The sequence below is a fragment of the Chaetodon auriga genome, chromosome 16 (assembly GCF_051107435.1).
Source record: "Chaetodon auriga isolate fChaAug3 chromosome 16, fChaAug3.hap1, whole genome shotgun sequence".
NCBI lineage: Eukaryota > Metazoa > Chordata > Actinopteri > Chaetodontiformes > Chaetodontidae > Chaetodon > Chaetodon auriga.
This window is the reverse complement of record NC_135089.1, coordinates 14,032,994-14,050,258: the sequence shown is the minus strand read 5'-3', so window position 1 is coordinate 14,050,258 and position 17,265 is coordinate 14,032,994. Positions and strand designations below refer to the sequence as shown.

At 39.4% G+C, this 17,265-nt stretch overlaps 1 protein-coding gene across 1 annotated transcript; it reads right to left on the bottom strand.

Moving 5' to 3' along the window:
- Positions 1–154: 154 nt before the first annotated feature.
- xpo6 (exportin 6) lies at positions 155–17,067 on the bottom strand. The gene is made up of 24 exons (XM_076752438.1): positions 16,254–17,067; positions 15,209–15,299; positions 14,563–14,675; positions 12,750–12,947; positions 11,402–11,561; positions 11,039–11,116; positions 10,403–10,934; positions 9,317–9,443; positions 9,081–9,190; positions 8,777–8,885; positions 8,490–8,582; positions 7,430–7,499; positions 7,164–7,323; positions 6,780–6,872; positions 6,082–6,226; positions 5,290–5,439; positions 4,866–5,055; positions 4,589–4,744; positions 3,892–4,006; positions 3,623–3,794; positions 3,167–3,328; positions 2,962–3,060; positions 1,794–2,024; positions 155–1,230 (listed from the first exon to the last, which is right to left on the bottom strand). The coding sequence occupies exons 1-24, from the start codon at positions 16,254–16,256 to the stop codon at positions 1,129–1,131; spliced, it is 3,459 nt and encodes a 1,152-aa protein (XP_076608553.1). The 5' UTR covers positions 16,257–17,067; the 3' UTR covers positions 155–1,128.
- Positions 17,068–17,265: the final 198 nt, after the last annotated feature.

The window sequence follows — 17,265 nt, the reverse complement described above, 5'->3', positions numbered from 1 at the left end:
CAGCCACAGAAGACACAGTACAACTGTTTTTAGAGGATTTGAAGTAGTCCCCAATAGTAAAGAATAAAACATACTATCAAAAGTCCTGGACAGATTGACCGCGACACACACCAATACTGTTAAACTGACAGAAAAGATGATGCAACATTTTGTGTCGAGTTTTTGAAGTCGTTTAATCGTTCTTCCTCTGCTGATGCTTCCTATCTTCTGCACGCTGTGTCCTCACACAACACTTGTCACATGCCACGCATTAAACCTGCTGATGCTTCATCTTCGTCAAAGGCTTTTATCAGTTCACAAAATTAATATCTGTTCTGCTTTATGCATTGGCTCTGTCAAGACCAAGACCAAGTACTTGATTATTTGTGCAGGTGTTCTAAAAATGCATGATCGAAAAACACTACTCAGCTATTGAAGTAGATGAATTTAAGTTAAAAGCAACTTTAAAAAGACGATACTGACAAATGTAAAGTAAAACAGTGTAAACATACAGAAAAGTCTTCAATCTCTTAACACAACCATTATTCTCACAAACAATACTGTAACAACACTGCAAGAGTAAATAAATTCATGAAATAACAAATACCTGAGTTTTACTAAAAAAGCACTTTATTAATCAAGCAGGTTTTTCTCTTTTTCAGAATGGAATGATATGAAAGATCTTAAGTTGAGAGTCCGTCTCCTTTGGAGATGAAAAAAAATTGAAGGCAAAATGAATAAAAGCAGACATTTTAAAAACTCAAAATGAGTTGAAAGTGCTCAGTCCCAGCCCAGCTTTGTAGCGGAGGCATGGGAAAGAAGGCCTGGCTCAGACTGCTCCAGGTCTGGGCGAAAGCCAACTGCAGACCAGGTTTACATTTCTTGCCAAATTATCATTGGCAACACATAAGGAGGGCGCTGCTTTTTAAAAAAATAATTAGGCGCCAACCTTCTACAGTAGAAATCAAAGAGAAAAATCAGCAGCATCCTCAACCTCCAATTACTCAACCAAACAATGTGTGTTGTTCCTTCCTATTACATTGAATAGGTGGAGCAAAGCTGAATTGAGAGGGAGTGTCGGGCAAAGTGGTCAGCACAGGCAGTCCTTGATCATAGTCGATGTGTGGAGTGGTTCAAACAGTCATTGTGCTATAGCTTGATGGTGCCAGTGGGCAGGCTACTATTACACAGTCTGTAGTAGCGAAGGTCATTCACTAGCCGCTGCACACTTTGAGTGAATGAAGGCAAGTCCTTGAGAAAGGAGAGAAAAGTTGAACATATTAATTTACAGAAGAGACAGGAGTTTAGTGACAAGTGCTTAGAGTGCAGAGAATGTCACAACATTCAACACAACAGGCAAACAGAAACATACTGGTGCTAAAAGTGACACTGAAAATGTTCCAAATATATTCTTAAAACATAGTGATATTGAATTGAATGGGCACAAACTCCCCGGACACACTCCAAAATCTTGTGGAAAGCCTTACGAGAAGAGCGGCAGCTGTTACAGCTGAAAAGTGGATCCAAATCCACATGGTTTTAGAATAGTTTATCTAATTAGCTCATAAAGGTGTGATGGTCATGTGTCCACTGACTTTGGCCATATAGCGTATACTATACATAATTAATGCGGTCTCTGTCTGTTGCAAACTTATGTGCCAACTATCTACAAAATACACTGCCAGCGTTTCCCATTAGGTGTTGAATAAAGAAAATCCATAGGTCAACGCATATGTTAGCTTTGAAACTGTGATTTCAGTGTAACTCAGTTATGTCGAATGAAAAACAATGTTCGGAAAAAATTTTACTCTTACCCGTTCAAGCTTGAAGTTGCGCGCAAGAACAGCTCGCTGGCTGGTGTCCACACCCTGGCAGCCATTGAGGAACTCTGGCATGAAGGCCGAGTAGAAGGCATCAAAGTCGACAGAGGCCATGTTGTAAATAGCAACGGTGATTTCCTCCTGAAGAAGGTCGTGACTCTTGTGGAGAAGGACCTGCAGCAGCACGTTGATGAAGTGGAAGAGCATCGAGGTCCGGAAAAGCTTCTGAAGCACAACAAAAGCAAAATAATGACAATGGAGTCACTGTAGCTCTCAACCAATCACAGTGTGTAGATGAGGGGACCCTTGTTGCCTCAAATACATTATGAAAGAATAGAATTCTGTTCGTGTCTAAGATTTTGTATAGGACAGACAGGACTGACACCCATTCACTGTTGCTTTAATTACAAAGGACTAGGGGTGTGCCATATCATAGCATTCACAATAATATCAGTAAAATTTTCAATATGTTAAACAAAAATGTGTATGATCCAACTTGTTGTAATGACACACTGTTGTGCACAGCAACAACAAGCATGGCTGAAAGTGAAAGTTACATTGCTACAGGCTCCATGGTGGAGGAGTTAGTTCAGAAAAGGGGGGTGACTATAGTACTGTGGAAGTGGTTTGGTTACAAAAGCTCAGACGTACAACAAACCACATATGAGAAGTGCAAGAAGACTGTAACAACAAAAGAGGGCAATAAAACAAACTTATTTCACCACCTCAAGCTCGGCTGAGTACCAGGAAGCACAGCTCAACAGCTATTGTGAATCCTAATCCAAAAATATTTTTCAGTGTTTTGTCACATGGTGAAGAATATTGTTATCTCAGAAATACCATATTACTCACCCCTTCAAAGTTTTTTTTAATCATGTTGTGTTAAATCTAAAATAATTCATATTTCAATTGTAATATGCAGCTATGACTTGTATGAAGTCACATCCACATGTTTCCATCTACGTGTCCATTTCTATAAATGGAGATGCTTGGAAAGTGTAGAAGTGGTCTGATAATGACTGAAAAGTTTCCCCTTGAGGACAATCTGCAGACTGCTATTGGAGAATGAGTGAAATTCAGAATTTGAAGGGAGTGCACAACTCCACTTCATGACACACTGCGCCTTCAAAAACAACAACACTGACATATAAGCTCAACATACTCTGTGATATAACTTGTGCTTGCTGTTGAGTGACTCCAAATAGGAGAGATTCTGCTTGAAGATGTGGATGTCAGGCTGCAGGAAGGACTGCCCGAAAGCCTGGAAAAGACATTTCAGCACAAGTTAAGACAAGAAGTGATTACAGGTTAAACATCGATCATCTATCCAAAAGATATGACAACTTTAGCCACATGCATCCACACACCTGCATGGCAGCTGTGAACTGGGCCTCATTTTCCATGGTATCTTCAGCGGCTCCTTTTTGGACACTTGTTAAGACCGAAGTTTTAAAGAAGTACCTCCAGTTTTGGTGGAGTATTTGGTATAGCAACTCAAACATCTCTGCCTTGACGTCTGGGGAAGACCGCTACGACAGACAAGACATTCAATGACAAACAGTTCTTCCATGAAACTTGAGAACATTTCAATTCTTAAATGTCTTGTTTCTACTGACCAACTATTTATCTGATTATTTTTTGTGACAGTGGCAGTGTTTTCCAAAAAATTAACATTGAAGAGCAAGTACATTTTTGTATGATTTCCCAAGAGAGAAGTGACGCTGTATGCTAATTTTAGGTGCTAGCAGGCAAATCTATCCAGATGCAAACACAATCAAACTTCAGGATCAATGTTAATTCAAGACAGATGAGCACCAACTGACCTCAGCCACAACCGGGTAAACCTGTTCCATGCACAAAGAGAGGATGCTGGGCAGGAAGGGCTTGAAAGCTTGACCAGGCTCTTGCACCACCACCTGCAGGATTTTCAGGAACTTCTGCACCACTCGACACCCTGCACTGCCTTCTTGCAAAATACTGGCTGCCAGCTGTTCCCTGGACAACAAATAAGTGCCCGCTTTATTTAAATCTTTATCCATCGAGCAGGATGTAACATTGTTTGTACAAATTGTGAAGTTATTTATTTTCTAACCTGGTGAACATGCTGAGGAAAGTGTGGATGATCTGTCCTGTGAAGGCAACGCCCATCTGGACTCGTAACGCCTGAAACAGCGTCAAGAAGAAGGCCAACATCTCATCTGTCACATCTGGGAAAGAGAAGTGACAATTAACAAAGCTGGTCAGTCAGACGAACAAAAGTTTCTCCTGATTTGGATTAATTAACTGCATTTAGTTGAGAAGCTATTAATTACAGATATTCATTATTTCTATGCAAACAGAGAATGGTTTTGTTCTGACCCTTGGACATAGGGCTCTTCTAAAAACGATAAGCAAAACAAAAATCAATGAAGCTGATGATGTTAAACATGAATGATATTGTCTTTGTACATACAGATTAACAAATTATGCCATTCAGGTTTCTTTTTTTGTTTTGTTTTACACAGCATCCAAACTGTTTTGGGTTGTACAAATTCTGGTTATTACATCACAGATTATGACACTGACACCAAGTCAAGACAAAAGTGTTTAGACTGAATAATGAAAGAAATCTGGTCTTTTCTTACAAGCGATGTTTTCATCATGCGTGCACTAGTAGCATCTCTAGACATTTTCCCAGTACAGCGCATACTGGCATAGTTAGATAGGTGGTTACAAAAAACCAAATTGGATCTTCATACTGTGATAGCATTTTGAGATGGATTGCCAAATTGCAGGTGAGAGACACTGACCTGGCTGCTGAATAAACACTGGGAAAAGGCTGAGGGAAACCTGGACAGACTCCTGAAGGCTCTGGTAACAGATCTGACGTGATTTGGTGGATTCCCCAGAGATGCTGTCCACAATGTCTCTGAGCACAGGCAGGGTCTGCTGTATCACTGCTTTCACTGAAATAGAAAAGAGATGGTCAGGAAACATAACAACGGGACAAAGAATGTCCATGTGTGAAAAGGGTGTCGGTGAAATAAAAAATAACAGGAAAAAATAAAGAAAGAAAGAAAGACTGACTGTTATTTAGATCCGGTTGACGTGGAGTAATGTTCACAGTCCCTCTTAAAATGCGATATTCACGAGTGAGTGCTGCCAGGAGGCTGGTATGGTTGTTGGAGCGCGTTTGCCACTGCTGCTCATTCTCTGGTAAATTGGGCCATGGGAGCAGCAGCATGTTGGACAAAGCCCTACACACCAACATATGAGCCTGTAGGCCCAAACAAACATACAGAGAGCAATGACTTCACGTATCAAAGACATTTCCAGAACTTCAAACGTTTTTCAAACTCCACATACTTTTAATCATTTTACTTGTGTAGTGTTTCATTTAAAGAGAAATAGTGGACACAGAAACTGACGAATCATTCATCTTATAAACTATGGAAGTTAATTATAATTGAACCATAACGCAACATGCACAATAAAAACAACAAACATTTACCTCTTGGGGAAGTCTGTGGGTTTGACTCTCTGTAGTTATGAGGTTGAAGATGTTCTGAACAGCTGGGAAAGTGACCAAGAATACAGGCCGCACTGTAGACGTTATGGAAACCATCAGATGGCAAGCTGAGAGCAGCAACTTCTCTGGTACCTGGAGATAAAGACAGAAGTGTTGAAAGAAGAATCACTTCCACTCGGTTTCTCTTTTCACCATCTAAGTCCAAAACTAAACATGATTTTTCCCAAGTTTTCAACACTATTTGATTACATGTTTAATGTCACTCAATGGTGGAAAAAAGCTTTATGATGGGTGCAAAATTAGTCTTTACTTTACTAATAGTCAACAAATGCTCTTATGTATATTTTTGACAAACAAAACAAAGACATCTTTTCTCGTGTCCCAAAATCTTCTGCTATCGCACTGATGTAGTTTGTTGCTATATATGTTACAGTCTCACTGTGTAAAATGCAATATTGTCAATAATGCTGAACTATCATAGCTAAATAATCAATTATGAACAAGATGTGAATAAATGAAATTGCATCATTTTATCGTAACGCTCAAGCAAAACAAAAATAAACTCTTGTGAACATGGGCCAAAAGTTTCTTCACCCTTAAAGAACCACCGATTCAACATGTAGCCAACATGTCAACTTACATTTGATCCATATTCAATTAAAATTTTCTTAGCCGCAAATAAGAGATTCTGCATAAATCATATTCAAGCACTTTTAAATGTTAAATTGCTATTTAATAATGAAGGTTTCAAATACAAAAAGAGACTGAAGCTACCTTAGCTGTGATGAGTGGGCTACTGGCATCTATCGCAGACGTGATGAGGTTGATGAACTGGCTCTGATTTTGACTGTGGACCTCACCGTAGAACTGTGCAAGCCAATGAGAGTAGGCTTGCAAAGCAGCAAGGGCCTGTGCATGTCTACAATGAACAAAACACACACACACACGTGCACACACACAAGCGCACACAGTTGAAACACTGACTAAAACAAATTTACACTGAGTTCACACTTAGAATGTTACTTGCAATACGTTTAGTATCTTTATATATTTGTCATGAATTTATACAAACACTGAAACCTAACATTCAAATACAATAAAGATTGTTCTGGATTTCTATCAAATCAGTCCCAGAAACTATTCTGTAACTTCATTTTGCAAAACAGGAGCACTGACAGCCAAGAACGGAAGGCCACTTCACACTGTGCTGACAGCCAGGGCTGCTTTTCAGTGGCTTCTGTTAATGTTGTGAAATATGGCTGTTAAGTGTTGAAGTTCACACAATTAACACTCTAACTGTTTACTGTTGTTTACACACTAAGTTCCCCTTATCTCAGGGCAGAGATATCAGTGACGCATTTGATAAGGCAACCTTTTTGCCTTGTTATTTGTAACTGAAGCAATTGCGCTCATATACAAATAATGTGACATCACGTTAAAGCTAAGCTTTGCTTTAAACAAGCAACACTCACACATCAATGAGGTCTGGCTTGAGCACAGAAGGCACAGCGGTCTCCAGGTCATAAAGGCTGGTCTGAGAGCCGTAGCAAGTCACTTCAACCAACCTTGAAAAAGAAACACATGGTCTGTTTTGATATTTTGCTCTTTAAATGGAGCAAAGAACAGTCGACATAAAACTTATCATTAGTAAATACACACCACTTACTACAGTAAGAATAACGGCGAATACATTTTAACAAGAAACCAACCAACTTAAGAGTGAGTTGAGATTCAGTAAGAGACTGTAGAACGTGTAATGTCACTTTTCTTGATGCATGTCAAAACATTAATTTAACCTCATAATGTATGTACAAGAATCCCTTTTTAATGTTTCGATGGAGTATAAGGGAACTGACCTCTCCACCACTGCCAGGGCGTCATTGAAACGTGCAGCAAAGATTTCCCCAATGAAATGCTCAGCCAAGCGTCCGACAGCTTGAAGTAGGGAGCTGAGGTCCCTGAGAGAACAGTGAAGTCGCCGGCAATCGTTCTCTGCTGAGATATTAAGCCTCCGACCTGAAAGAAGAACATCATGACAGACCATCCTAAATGTGACTGAACCTCAAAACAAAACACAGAAGAAGCAAGAGAAATTTTGGAAGATAAAGGGAAAGTTACATACTTGTGCCAGTGGTGACAATAAACTGCTGCAAACCCATGTATACGTCCAAATTTTCTTGGAGGACTGGAAACTTGAGAGAGAAGGATAAGGAGGTTGCTACTGAGTGGGATGTGTGGACATACATTTCTGAACATGTAATAAGAAAACCCATAACCATGTGAAGACTATGACATTGCTATTAAATATTTGTAAAGTTTTTAACTTGTTGGTATATAGACACATCACGAAAAAAGCAGACACACAAACATGAAACATGCACAATACGGAATTAAAAGACAAAAAAGGAAAAGAAGAACCTTAGAAACAAAGACTATCTGTCTGGAGGAACCAGTATTTTATTAAACACTGCAAGTCATCTCCTCATATTTACTCTGTTCTAGTTAGACATGTTCACACCTTCATTAAACCAAAACTAACATTAATTTCAAAACACAAACTCTTTTTTACATTCTTAACTTAGAAAATGCCTCAGCACTTTTGAGTGAAAGTTCACTGTAAAAATGAAATTCAAATGGAAGAAATCATTGAAGTGGAATAAAAGACTGTGTTAAATACATTTTAACTGAAACTTTGCTTCCACTGAGAGACCTAAGTGTTTGTTGTCAATCAACCTCTTCCTTATTTTGTAATTTTGCACAGTATAACATGCTGCGGTACAACTGGTACCGCAGCATGTTATATTACACATCCTTGTTGTGCATATCTATATTTTAATAATTAATTTGACACAATAATTTTGAGAAGTGGTTAAACTGTTGACAGTGACTATATTTGAGGTGACCTGAGGCACAATGTCAGCAGACACCTGGTAGCAGTTAGTGTTGCTTTACTGTTTTGGGAAGTTACATTGTACACAGAAAGGTTTGGTGTTTTCAGGTTGTACGCATTTGCGCAACTAGTAAACATTGAGAACCCAGCAAATACTTTGCCATTTCAGTGTTGAAGAAAAATCTACAACTGAAGCTGATTTGTACCACCTAGAGGTCTAAAATGATAACACTCCTGTGAAGTCCACTTAAAGATGCAAAATGTCACAGTGACACCAACAATGATCTCTTACCAGAGTAGAGAATGCATGGGATGGGAGCAGCTCCATCACCTTGGCTACCACCTCCAGACTCTGACGCAAGTACCTTTGCCACTCGGTCTGTTGCTATAGTTACAAAATGAAGGAAGACATTCAGGTTTTAAAGTGAAAGATGTGTGCATATCTTAAAGGGCTTAATATGCAAATAATATAATACACTTTTATTGGAGACTTCACGTGGCAACAAGAGATAGACAATACATACAGCATTAATCAAAAAGGTGTAATTGACAGATTGTGAACATGTAAGTTGTTCTTACATCATCATCCAGCGTCTCATCATCCAGCTCTTCCAACTGGGCCTGATTATATCTGAATTGGATGCGATTCAGAACTTCCCTTAACAGAAGAACTAAGGCATCTTTGTACCTGTCCGACCATACACAAACATGTTACATTTTAAACCAAAGCAGCTACAAATGCATAACAGTACATCAGGCATTTCATACACTCCATTAACTATATTTTATAAGGCTGCTCTAATTTGAAATCACTCATAATTTTTGGTCAATGAGCATTTCAGAAAACTGCTGCAGGGACAAACAGGTTTTTTGAGCGACCTACCTATTTAGAACACTTTCTCTGTCAGCAAGTCTGCTTTTGATTTTGGTTGTCAGAAAATCCAAAAAGACACTCCATATATCCAAGCAGGCAAAGTAGCCTTCATGAGTAGGCTGCAAATCCAGAGAGAAGCAAATTTTATAATCTGTCAGAACTCATATTCTGCAGGAAACCGAGAGAAATTAACAACCTTTGGTGCACTGCATAAACAAATAACTGCTAGACCAAACAATTGTTACCTGGTTGAAGGTGTACTTGAAAAGCAACGCTAGAAACTCCACAATTGGAAACTGAGGACTGGACTCAATCCGCCTCAAGTGAACACTGACAAACAGCCGCAGAAAATCTGTGAACTTTTCCAAGTAACTGCAAGATGAAAGAAAACATATTAACAAAACATTTAAGTCACTACAAATATATTTCACTTCATTTTGTTTGGTATAGCGGCTGTTCCTGATTAAACAATAACATTTTAGTCTTTAACAAAAAACGTATCTCTGTAGGGATCCATTCTGTAATGTTGTCAGACATGTAGAACTACATTCTGAGCCCGTCAGTGACAAAAACAACCACTTTTAGTGGATGTACTTGGACAGTGTGCAAATGCAGGAGGGATTACATTCTAGCCTGTTTTTCGGCTGACAGGTGATCCTGGACATTTAAGTCTTCCAGGACAGGACTGACGATCCTTAGCACAAAATTAAGTGCTTAGTTGTCAGTCAATGGCCAGCCAAAACTGACACTTCTCGTCTTAAGTTACTTCACACTTCATATTTTCTGCTGGTCAGTAAAATTATTTCTTAAACCAAGGCTGGGTGCCCACATTGTGAGAAGATGCTGCATTACTCAGCCTTAGTTTCCATCCTGACAATGAAGAGTGACAATGCAGCTCATGTGGCCGCACAAAATGTTACGTCAGCAGCTTTATGTTAGGTCTGTGTAGAAACTGGGCTTGTAAATGCTACCATATTAACACTTGAAACTGATACAGACCAAAATAGTTTGAAGTTTAAAGTTAGTTATAATGGCATGGTTTTCAAAATAGGCAGAAAGAACAGGTCAGAAAGACACATATGTGACAGATTTGAGGTATGTGGCTGTACAGAGCCAGTGCGGAAAGCAGCGGTGATGAAAAAGGTTATTTTGCAATACATGCTACTAAGAAATACAATAACCCAACCTCTGACTGGAAATTTAGGTTTGAGTGTAACAAAATTAAGTTGCAGACCACATGCTGAAATTAACATGGGAGAATACACTCTCGTCTGCAAACACTTACTACAGTATGCAGAAACATTAGTGTCAACTAATGGACTGAGCCATACCTCTCATCAAGTTCCTGTAGGCGGCTCTTGACTGTATGAGCATTATTCTCTCGTGTCAGCCTCTGCAGGAGAAAGAAGGTCTGCTGGAACATGCGCAGCAGGTACTCCTCAAAATCCATTGGCACACAGTTCTTTGACACAAGCTCATTGACACAGGTCATGGCGAGTACACCAAGTCGGGCGCGATCCACCTTGTTGCCCTCACTCTGCTGTCCGTTTCGCCCTCCTCCATTTGATGTTGGTGGCATTGTCCCAGGATTAAGCTGCCCATTAGAAGAGGAGGAGTTGGAGGAGATGAAAGATCCTGTCTTGGCCTTTGTCCGAAGATCACAGCCGAAACGTGCAAAATGGAAAATGGATGCCAGCAGGGTGGGGGTGATGCTTGTGGACAGAGGGATCCAGCTGAACAGGTGAGCCAAACACTCCAAAACGAGACAACAGAGCTGCTGACTGTCATTGTCCAATGTTGCCATGGGCTGGCAAAGCAGCTTTGAGTACTGGCTGCCCTGAAACAAGTTGCCCAGCAATTCCACTGGTAGATTGAAGTGACAAAAAAAAAAAGATCTCGTTAACACACAATAACAAACTGCTTAATAAAGTCTTCAGTTTTAGGTAACTTAAGGATACTTCACTCACCACTTTCTCCTGAGGTGGGTGAGGGAGGTGGGGTGGAAGCTATGACACTGTGCTTGTCCCAGTAAGTCTCCAAGATACCTGCAAAACAAGAAGTGACCAGGACCCAATTATCTACAAATGCTGACGGGTTTCTGCCAAAACATTTGTTTTAATTGGCAGCCTGGGATTATTTTTTGGCAGTTTATCTTTAGTCAAGTTTGGAAAATTTTACAAGTCAGATTTAAACCTTGTGAACTGGTTGTACCATAAGTGACTTTATATCCAATTCAAATAGCATTTCTGTAGATGTTACTCAGATGTGCCTTTCAAATTTGGACTGGATTTCAGACTGTAATTTAAATAAATACTAAAGATTATTCTCACCTGTCAACAGTCCAAGCACTGTCGGTACCTGCTCCAGCAGTAGTTTACGAAGCTCATCTTTCCTGGCGACACTCAGGTCTTCTCGAGGACACGCAAGTTCCTCTGATGTGGTTTTCAACATCACCAACCCCAGTGGAGCCAGAGCTGGGGACTGGATCAACTGCAGTTCACAACAGAGTGACAGATAATAGCTCTATCAATAAAAATAAAGGTGACTGAGGAGATGCTTTTAAAGGGCAAACATCTACATTACATTGTATCTAGGTAGACACGAGACATGTCCAAGCAGCAATGATTTTACTCTTTGGTCAGCCCCTTGCTCTGAAGGAAGAGGGAACCCCTATGCAGACTGCTGGCTTTTCTATTCAAGTTTAACCAGTGTAATTCATTGCATTTTAATTTAGCAATGAAAGGAAACTATTTAAGGCCCTCTTTGAATTGAATTGACAACAAAGCTTTTTCAAAACTGTACTCTGGAGCAACAATCCAATCTATCCACCACCATAATGTTGTAAATTTGTAAATAAATTTGACAGATGCCCAACAGGTAAAGGGATAGGGATACTTTACAGAACTTCACATTAACAACACATGTTCAATAGGGGTGGGCAAAATGGCCAAAATCTTCTATTATGTTAATGCATATGTAATTTTATATCCCAGTAACTATACAGTATATTAGACAGAGTAACTGTTGTGTAAATTCAATTGAGAGATGGTTGAAAATACCCACTCCATGAGATTTTCAAAGTCAAAACATTGTCCACATGACAGAAGTCGCACTCCTTTCAGTAATGAGTTCTTTTCCTTCACCTTGAGTTGGTTGGGATGCCTCCTGCTCTGTGTTTACAAATTCACTCTCATGATCCATGTTTTCTTGTCACTCTCTCCTCTGCAATGATTGGCAAACCAGCCTAGAAGTGCATCACCACCATCAACTGTCCCTCTCACATCATGTGACAACGTGATAAGGAGTTCTGCTGCCCAGATTGCATTACCTTGCCAAGCAGCTGGATTTGCGAGATCATGTAAGAATTGTGAGACAACACGAGAATCTAGTCCTGATTTGCTACATAGCCTTCCCTGAATATATAGCACAAGCACTAAGGGACAACTCCCACAGTGGAAATGGTATTGACAAATCTCTACCAGTGGACAAACTTCCACTGTTGCACGGTATATATTGCCCAAGCCTCACGTTTAGTGCAACAGAAGCTATGATTTTGAATTCTTATTGTTTTAATGAAACATCTGTCTCTTGGTAAACCAGCACCCAGTGACTGATGACTAATGCCTACACTAAACATATTATTTAATCATTAACAGATACAACATCAGCAGAGATTACCTGAAGGGTGTTGGTAAAGAAATCATGGTAGAACATTGGCCAGTCCTGGCGCCCAATGTCCACAATGACTTTGCAAAGTTTGTTACGGATGAAATAGGGCACCACTTTGTGCTGAGCAAGCAGGAGTTTGGGAAGACAGCTTCGAATCTCCATCTTGTCTTGTGAAGCAACACCGATCCACATCTTGTTCACCAGGTTCTGAAAATAAAAGGGCATAATTAGAAAAATGTGTCTGAGGGAGACCACAAAAGACATATGTTGTAACTGTTCTCAATAACGTGTGTAATGAGTAATTCCTTTGAATGAGGATTCATTTTACAGATAAATGTTTTTTTTTAACAATTTAGCGCAGAGGTTGCATTTTCTTTCTCTTCATTGACAGACAGGGTCTTCAAATTTTGATCATAATCGATTACTGCTGATCATTTTAATTTTAATTTTGTAATGACAGTGAGACATAGCCTATTTAATATCATTTAAGCCTCCAAAAACAACTCAATCACAGTGACATTTAATTTACAGAGCAAAAAACTTAAACTTAATGCATTTATAAAGGAATGCAGAGAGATGGACAGAGACACCAACTGTGTGGTTACCTTACATGTCAACACCACACGAAGCAGATGAATTTTTTTATTTTTTTGGTTTGTGACGCTTAGGACACTATAACACTGCAGCCAGTGTGTCAAAACTGAAATATAAATGATGCAATTTTGCAGAATTAGACAATTACAATTAAAATATGAACAGACCATTTACAAGAAACTAAACCGAACTCAACTGACCTCCTGTAATCTCAACTGAACTCAAACCTTTCTTCTGGTCTGCATGGACTTAAACTGGGTGCTTGTTTGAGTATAACCATATGTATCAAGGGAGACTGCTGCAAAGGCGACTGTCGTTAGGTTTTGAGACAATTTTGTTCGGAAGGCTGAACCTTGGCTTTACTGCTACACTGGAGACTGGAATTGCCAGCACCACTTCAGTCAGAGTTTTGAATTTGGGGACCATTTCTCCCAAAGAAGTGATCAGAAGTCAGCAAGACACTCTGAAAGTGGGATTTCCTGATCCTAAGAGTGCTTGCTTCATTGGGAGGATATCCCACAGCATGCGCTCTTTCTGCACCAGTGGCATAGCTGCACCCCTCTGTGACCCATAGGGTTGTAGTGATACAGTCTAGCAATGCAATGGCTAAAGCCAGTTAGACAATGAGGTCATACATGTGAGATCAAAGACAAGACAATAAATAATATGCTCACTCATCACCAACTGGATAGGTGCATCGACAGTGTTGCATATGAATTACTTAATGTTATGGTCGATAGCCCTCAGTGCTCTAATCTGTCAAAATGACAACCTTCAGATTTTTCCATCATTGTTAAAAAAAAAAAATTCAGTCAATGGCAGAAAATATTTGGTGAACGCACCCCCTGATATAGTGCTTACTAAAAATATTTTTCTACAAAAACAAAAATATTCAACTGCAAACACAATGCTGCAAATCAAACTCCTAAATTTAAGCATACATATCTCCAATACGTATTAAAGAAGGTTAAAGTATGTCATTAGGGGTCACAGGATGTTCAGCATTTTATCCAATGCAAAATATATGGTACATTTAGCTATCTTATTTTGCAGACTCAAAAAAAAAAGGAGGAAAGAGGAAAACAGCCTAAAACAAATTCTCTTCTTAGTATCCATGAAACAATACTTTTCTCTGTGTACTGTCTTATATTCAAAGCATAAAAAGGCAAATGAGGCCCTAGACAGTACTAAGAACTGAAAATATGTCTCTCCCACCAACAGCACTTACTTCAAATACTGTGAGGCTGTACATCATTACATACTCATTCCGAGTATTGGAGAGGAAGAACAAGCAGTGGCGCCATGCTCCAGTCTGCTGTGCAAAGTTATTCAGCAGTTCTTCTGCAGAGAAAAGGAAGTAGGCATGATCTCTGTGAGAGGTACAAGACTATGTAGTACTTCACCAGCAGACAGACTGAAAGTAGTGTCACAACACAGGTAGTGTATAAAAAAGCTACAGAAAAATATTTTTAACAGAAAGCATATAATTTTAGGTCACATTATACACTCTTCAGTGACAGCTAGACCTTAACTACAATGTACTCCAGAATACAGTACATTGCATTTGGGGATCCAGACTTGCAGATATAATCTGTGCCAACTGGGAGTGAGTATCAGGTAGGTAAGATAAGATAAGATATACCTTTATTAGTCCCACAGTGGAGAAATGGGAAAGTAGGGAAAAACCTTTACAGCTTGACAAATTTCTATTCACAGACATCATCAATTTAACTTAATTTCACTTTTTTTCTTAATAGTCTTAATTGTTTTAGATACAAGACGTTGTTTCTATTACAAACCAGCTTGCTGACAACACAAAGCTGAAAATATCTGCTTTTAATGTGCAGTGGTAGGTTTCATGAGACCAAACTTACCTATTTCTCTCTTTCGTTCATTGGTTGTGCAGCTGTGAAAGAACTCTGTCATCAGGCTCTCCAGCGCACGCAGTGATGCCTCCTCTGATGCCTAGTGGAGAATAAAAGGTAATGTTGAGTACAAACTACATACTAAGCCTCTCTATTTAAAATATGCAGAATCCAAACCACTGGATGCTGTATAGTTGTCACAATCATCTACCCATTAGCCTGCCAAAAAACACATTTAAACCAGTATCTGTCCATTTGACAAATGACAGTTGAAATTAAGTGGAGTGGATGTCACGCAGTATAAACACATAGCAGATTCTCAACTGCAGACCATCAAAAACCTCACCATACATACATGTCCACAACAGCACATAGCTATAGTCGGTCAATGTGCATGTATAACTGATTATTATGTACATTTTGGCATTGTGTGGTCGAAATACACCTCACACAACATGAGAATTATACTGTTCACAACTGCAATCTTGCTTTCTCATGTGGTTTAGCATTGAGCTTCGCATGAGCATTCCAGTCTTGATCATAGGGTTACAGTCAATTTGTAATTAAAACAAACCATTTATGTTCTATTAATTGTATTGCTACGTCTTAACAAGAGGAGGAACATGGGCCCTGCCAACAAAAAACCGAGATAACAAATTGAGATTTCTAAGTGCAGTTCCTGTGTCAGGCGTGTCTGAATTCCTCAAATAAGCCAGAACTTGCCGAGGCTTCACAGAACACAACTCAAAGCAAATATTCGCTTTTGCAAGATGGGCGTCTTGTATCATGAAATGGCTTAACGAGCTGTCACATCCCGTGAAATACCTGGCCTCTCGCAACCCGTTATGTGACTAAACAGACATAAGCGTGGTGCATACAATCATACACGATTAGCTAACATACACGTAAAAAACAGCACAATGTTATTAGAATTTTAGGTCTTCCTGTTCCAATATTCTAATCAAAAGCCTGTGCACCACGTTAGCCACTAGCATATAAAACAGGAAGACAACGCGACTAACTCGGTAAATAATGCAAGTTAAATTGTACTTACCATGTTTATCTTCACTTTATCTTCAGTTTGCTTAGTCTCGGATTAACTACAGTAATAAACCAACATTAGCTACTCAGCTAGCCAATTCTGTAGCTAACGTTAGCTAAGGTGTTGCTGGCTAACGTAACCGCAGAGGGGGCTCATCATGGTCTGCTCGCCTGCTCAGGTCGACATTTGACACACAACTAGCTTGCAAAGGTTGGCGTCGCTGACTTTGCTAACAATTACAACGTTAAACACTGTGTTAATTTTACCTTACTCAAATGAAACGCGTTCACGTTCGTTTACCAAGCACATAGGCTTAACACTGAATCAGCTATCTCGAACTGGTAGTTAAGCAGCATTGTCGTGTTATTACGTTTACCGTTGTTGAATATAGAAATTTTGCTTTTGTGGCATAACTAACACTGGCTCCAGCACTGGAGAAACGTGCAACATTAATTAGCTTTCTATTGCATGCGTTTCGAAGCTAAGCTACCCGTTGCTAACGTTGCAGCGGATGGCTAACTCGCTAGCTTTTCTAGAAGGATGAAGGTATCATTTTCGTTAGCTATGTTAACTTAGCTGTCAAACGTTGACATGCTTCTATTACTGTTGGTCACGACAACTTGCATTTACCGTTTGTAATTTTAAAACGTGTGAATATGCACACCTAAATTATCTATCTGACAAATTTGTTTTAACACTAAATACATAATACAATGCGCGTTAGTTCCTGTTATTCCCCTTTTCAATGCATAGGGCGGCTCAAGAGTACAGCTAGCTTGCTAGTTACAGGGTTTGCGTCGCAACTTCCTCTTTGACTGCAGAAAACAACCAACCCCATCAGCTCGTGTCAGATCAGTCACAACAATAAAAGCACGATCTCCGGTTTTATCTTTCAAACTACACTTTTTTTTTTTGACAAATAGTAAAGACAACATTTCTGAGCAACTCTGGGTATCAGTGTGCACATGAATTTGAAAGTGAAGGGCTATGAGTTTTAAATTAAACAAAAATTGCCTACTCAAAA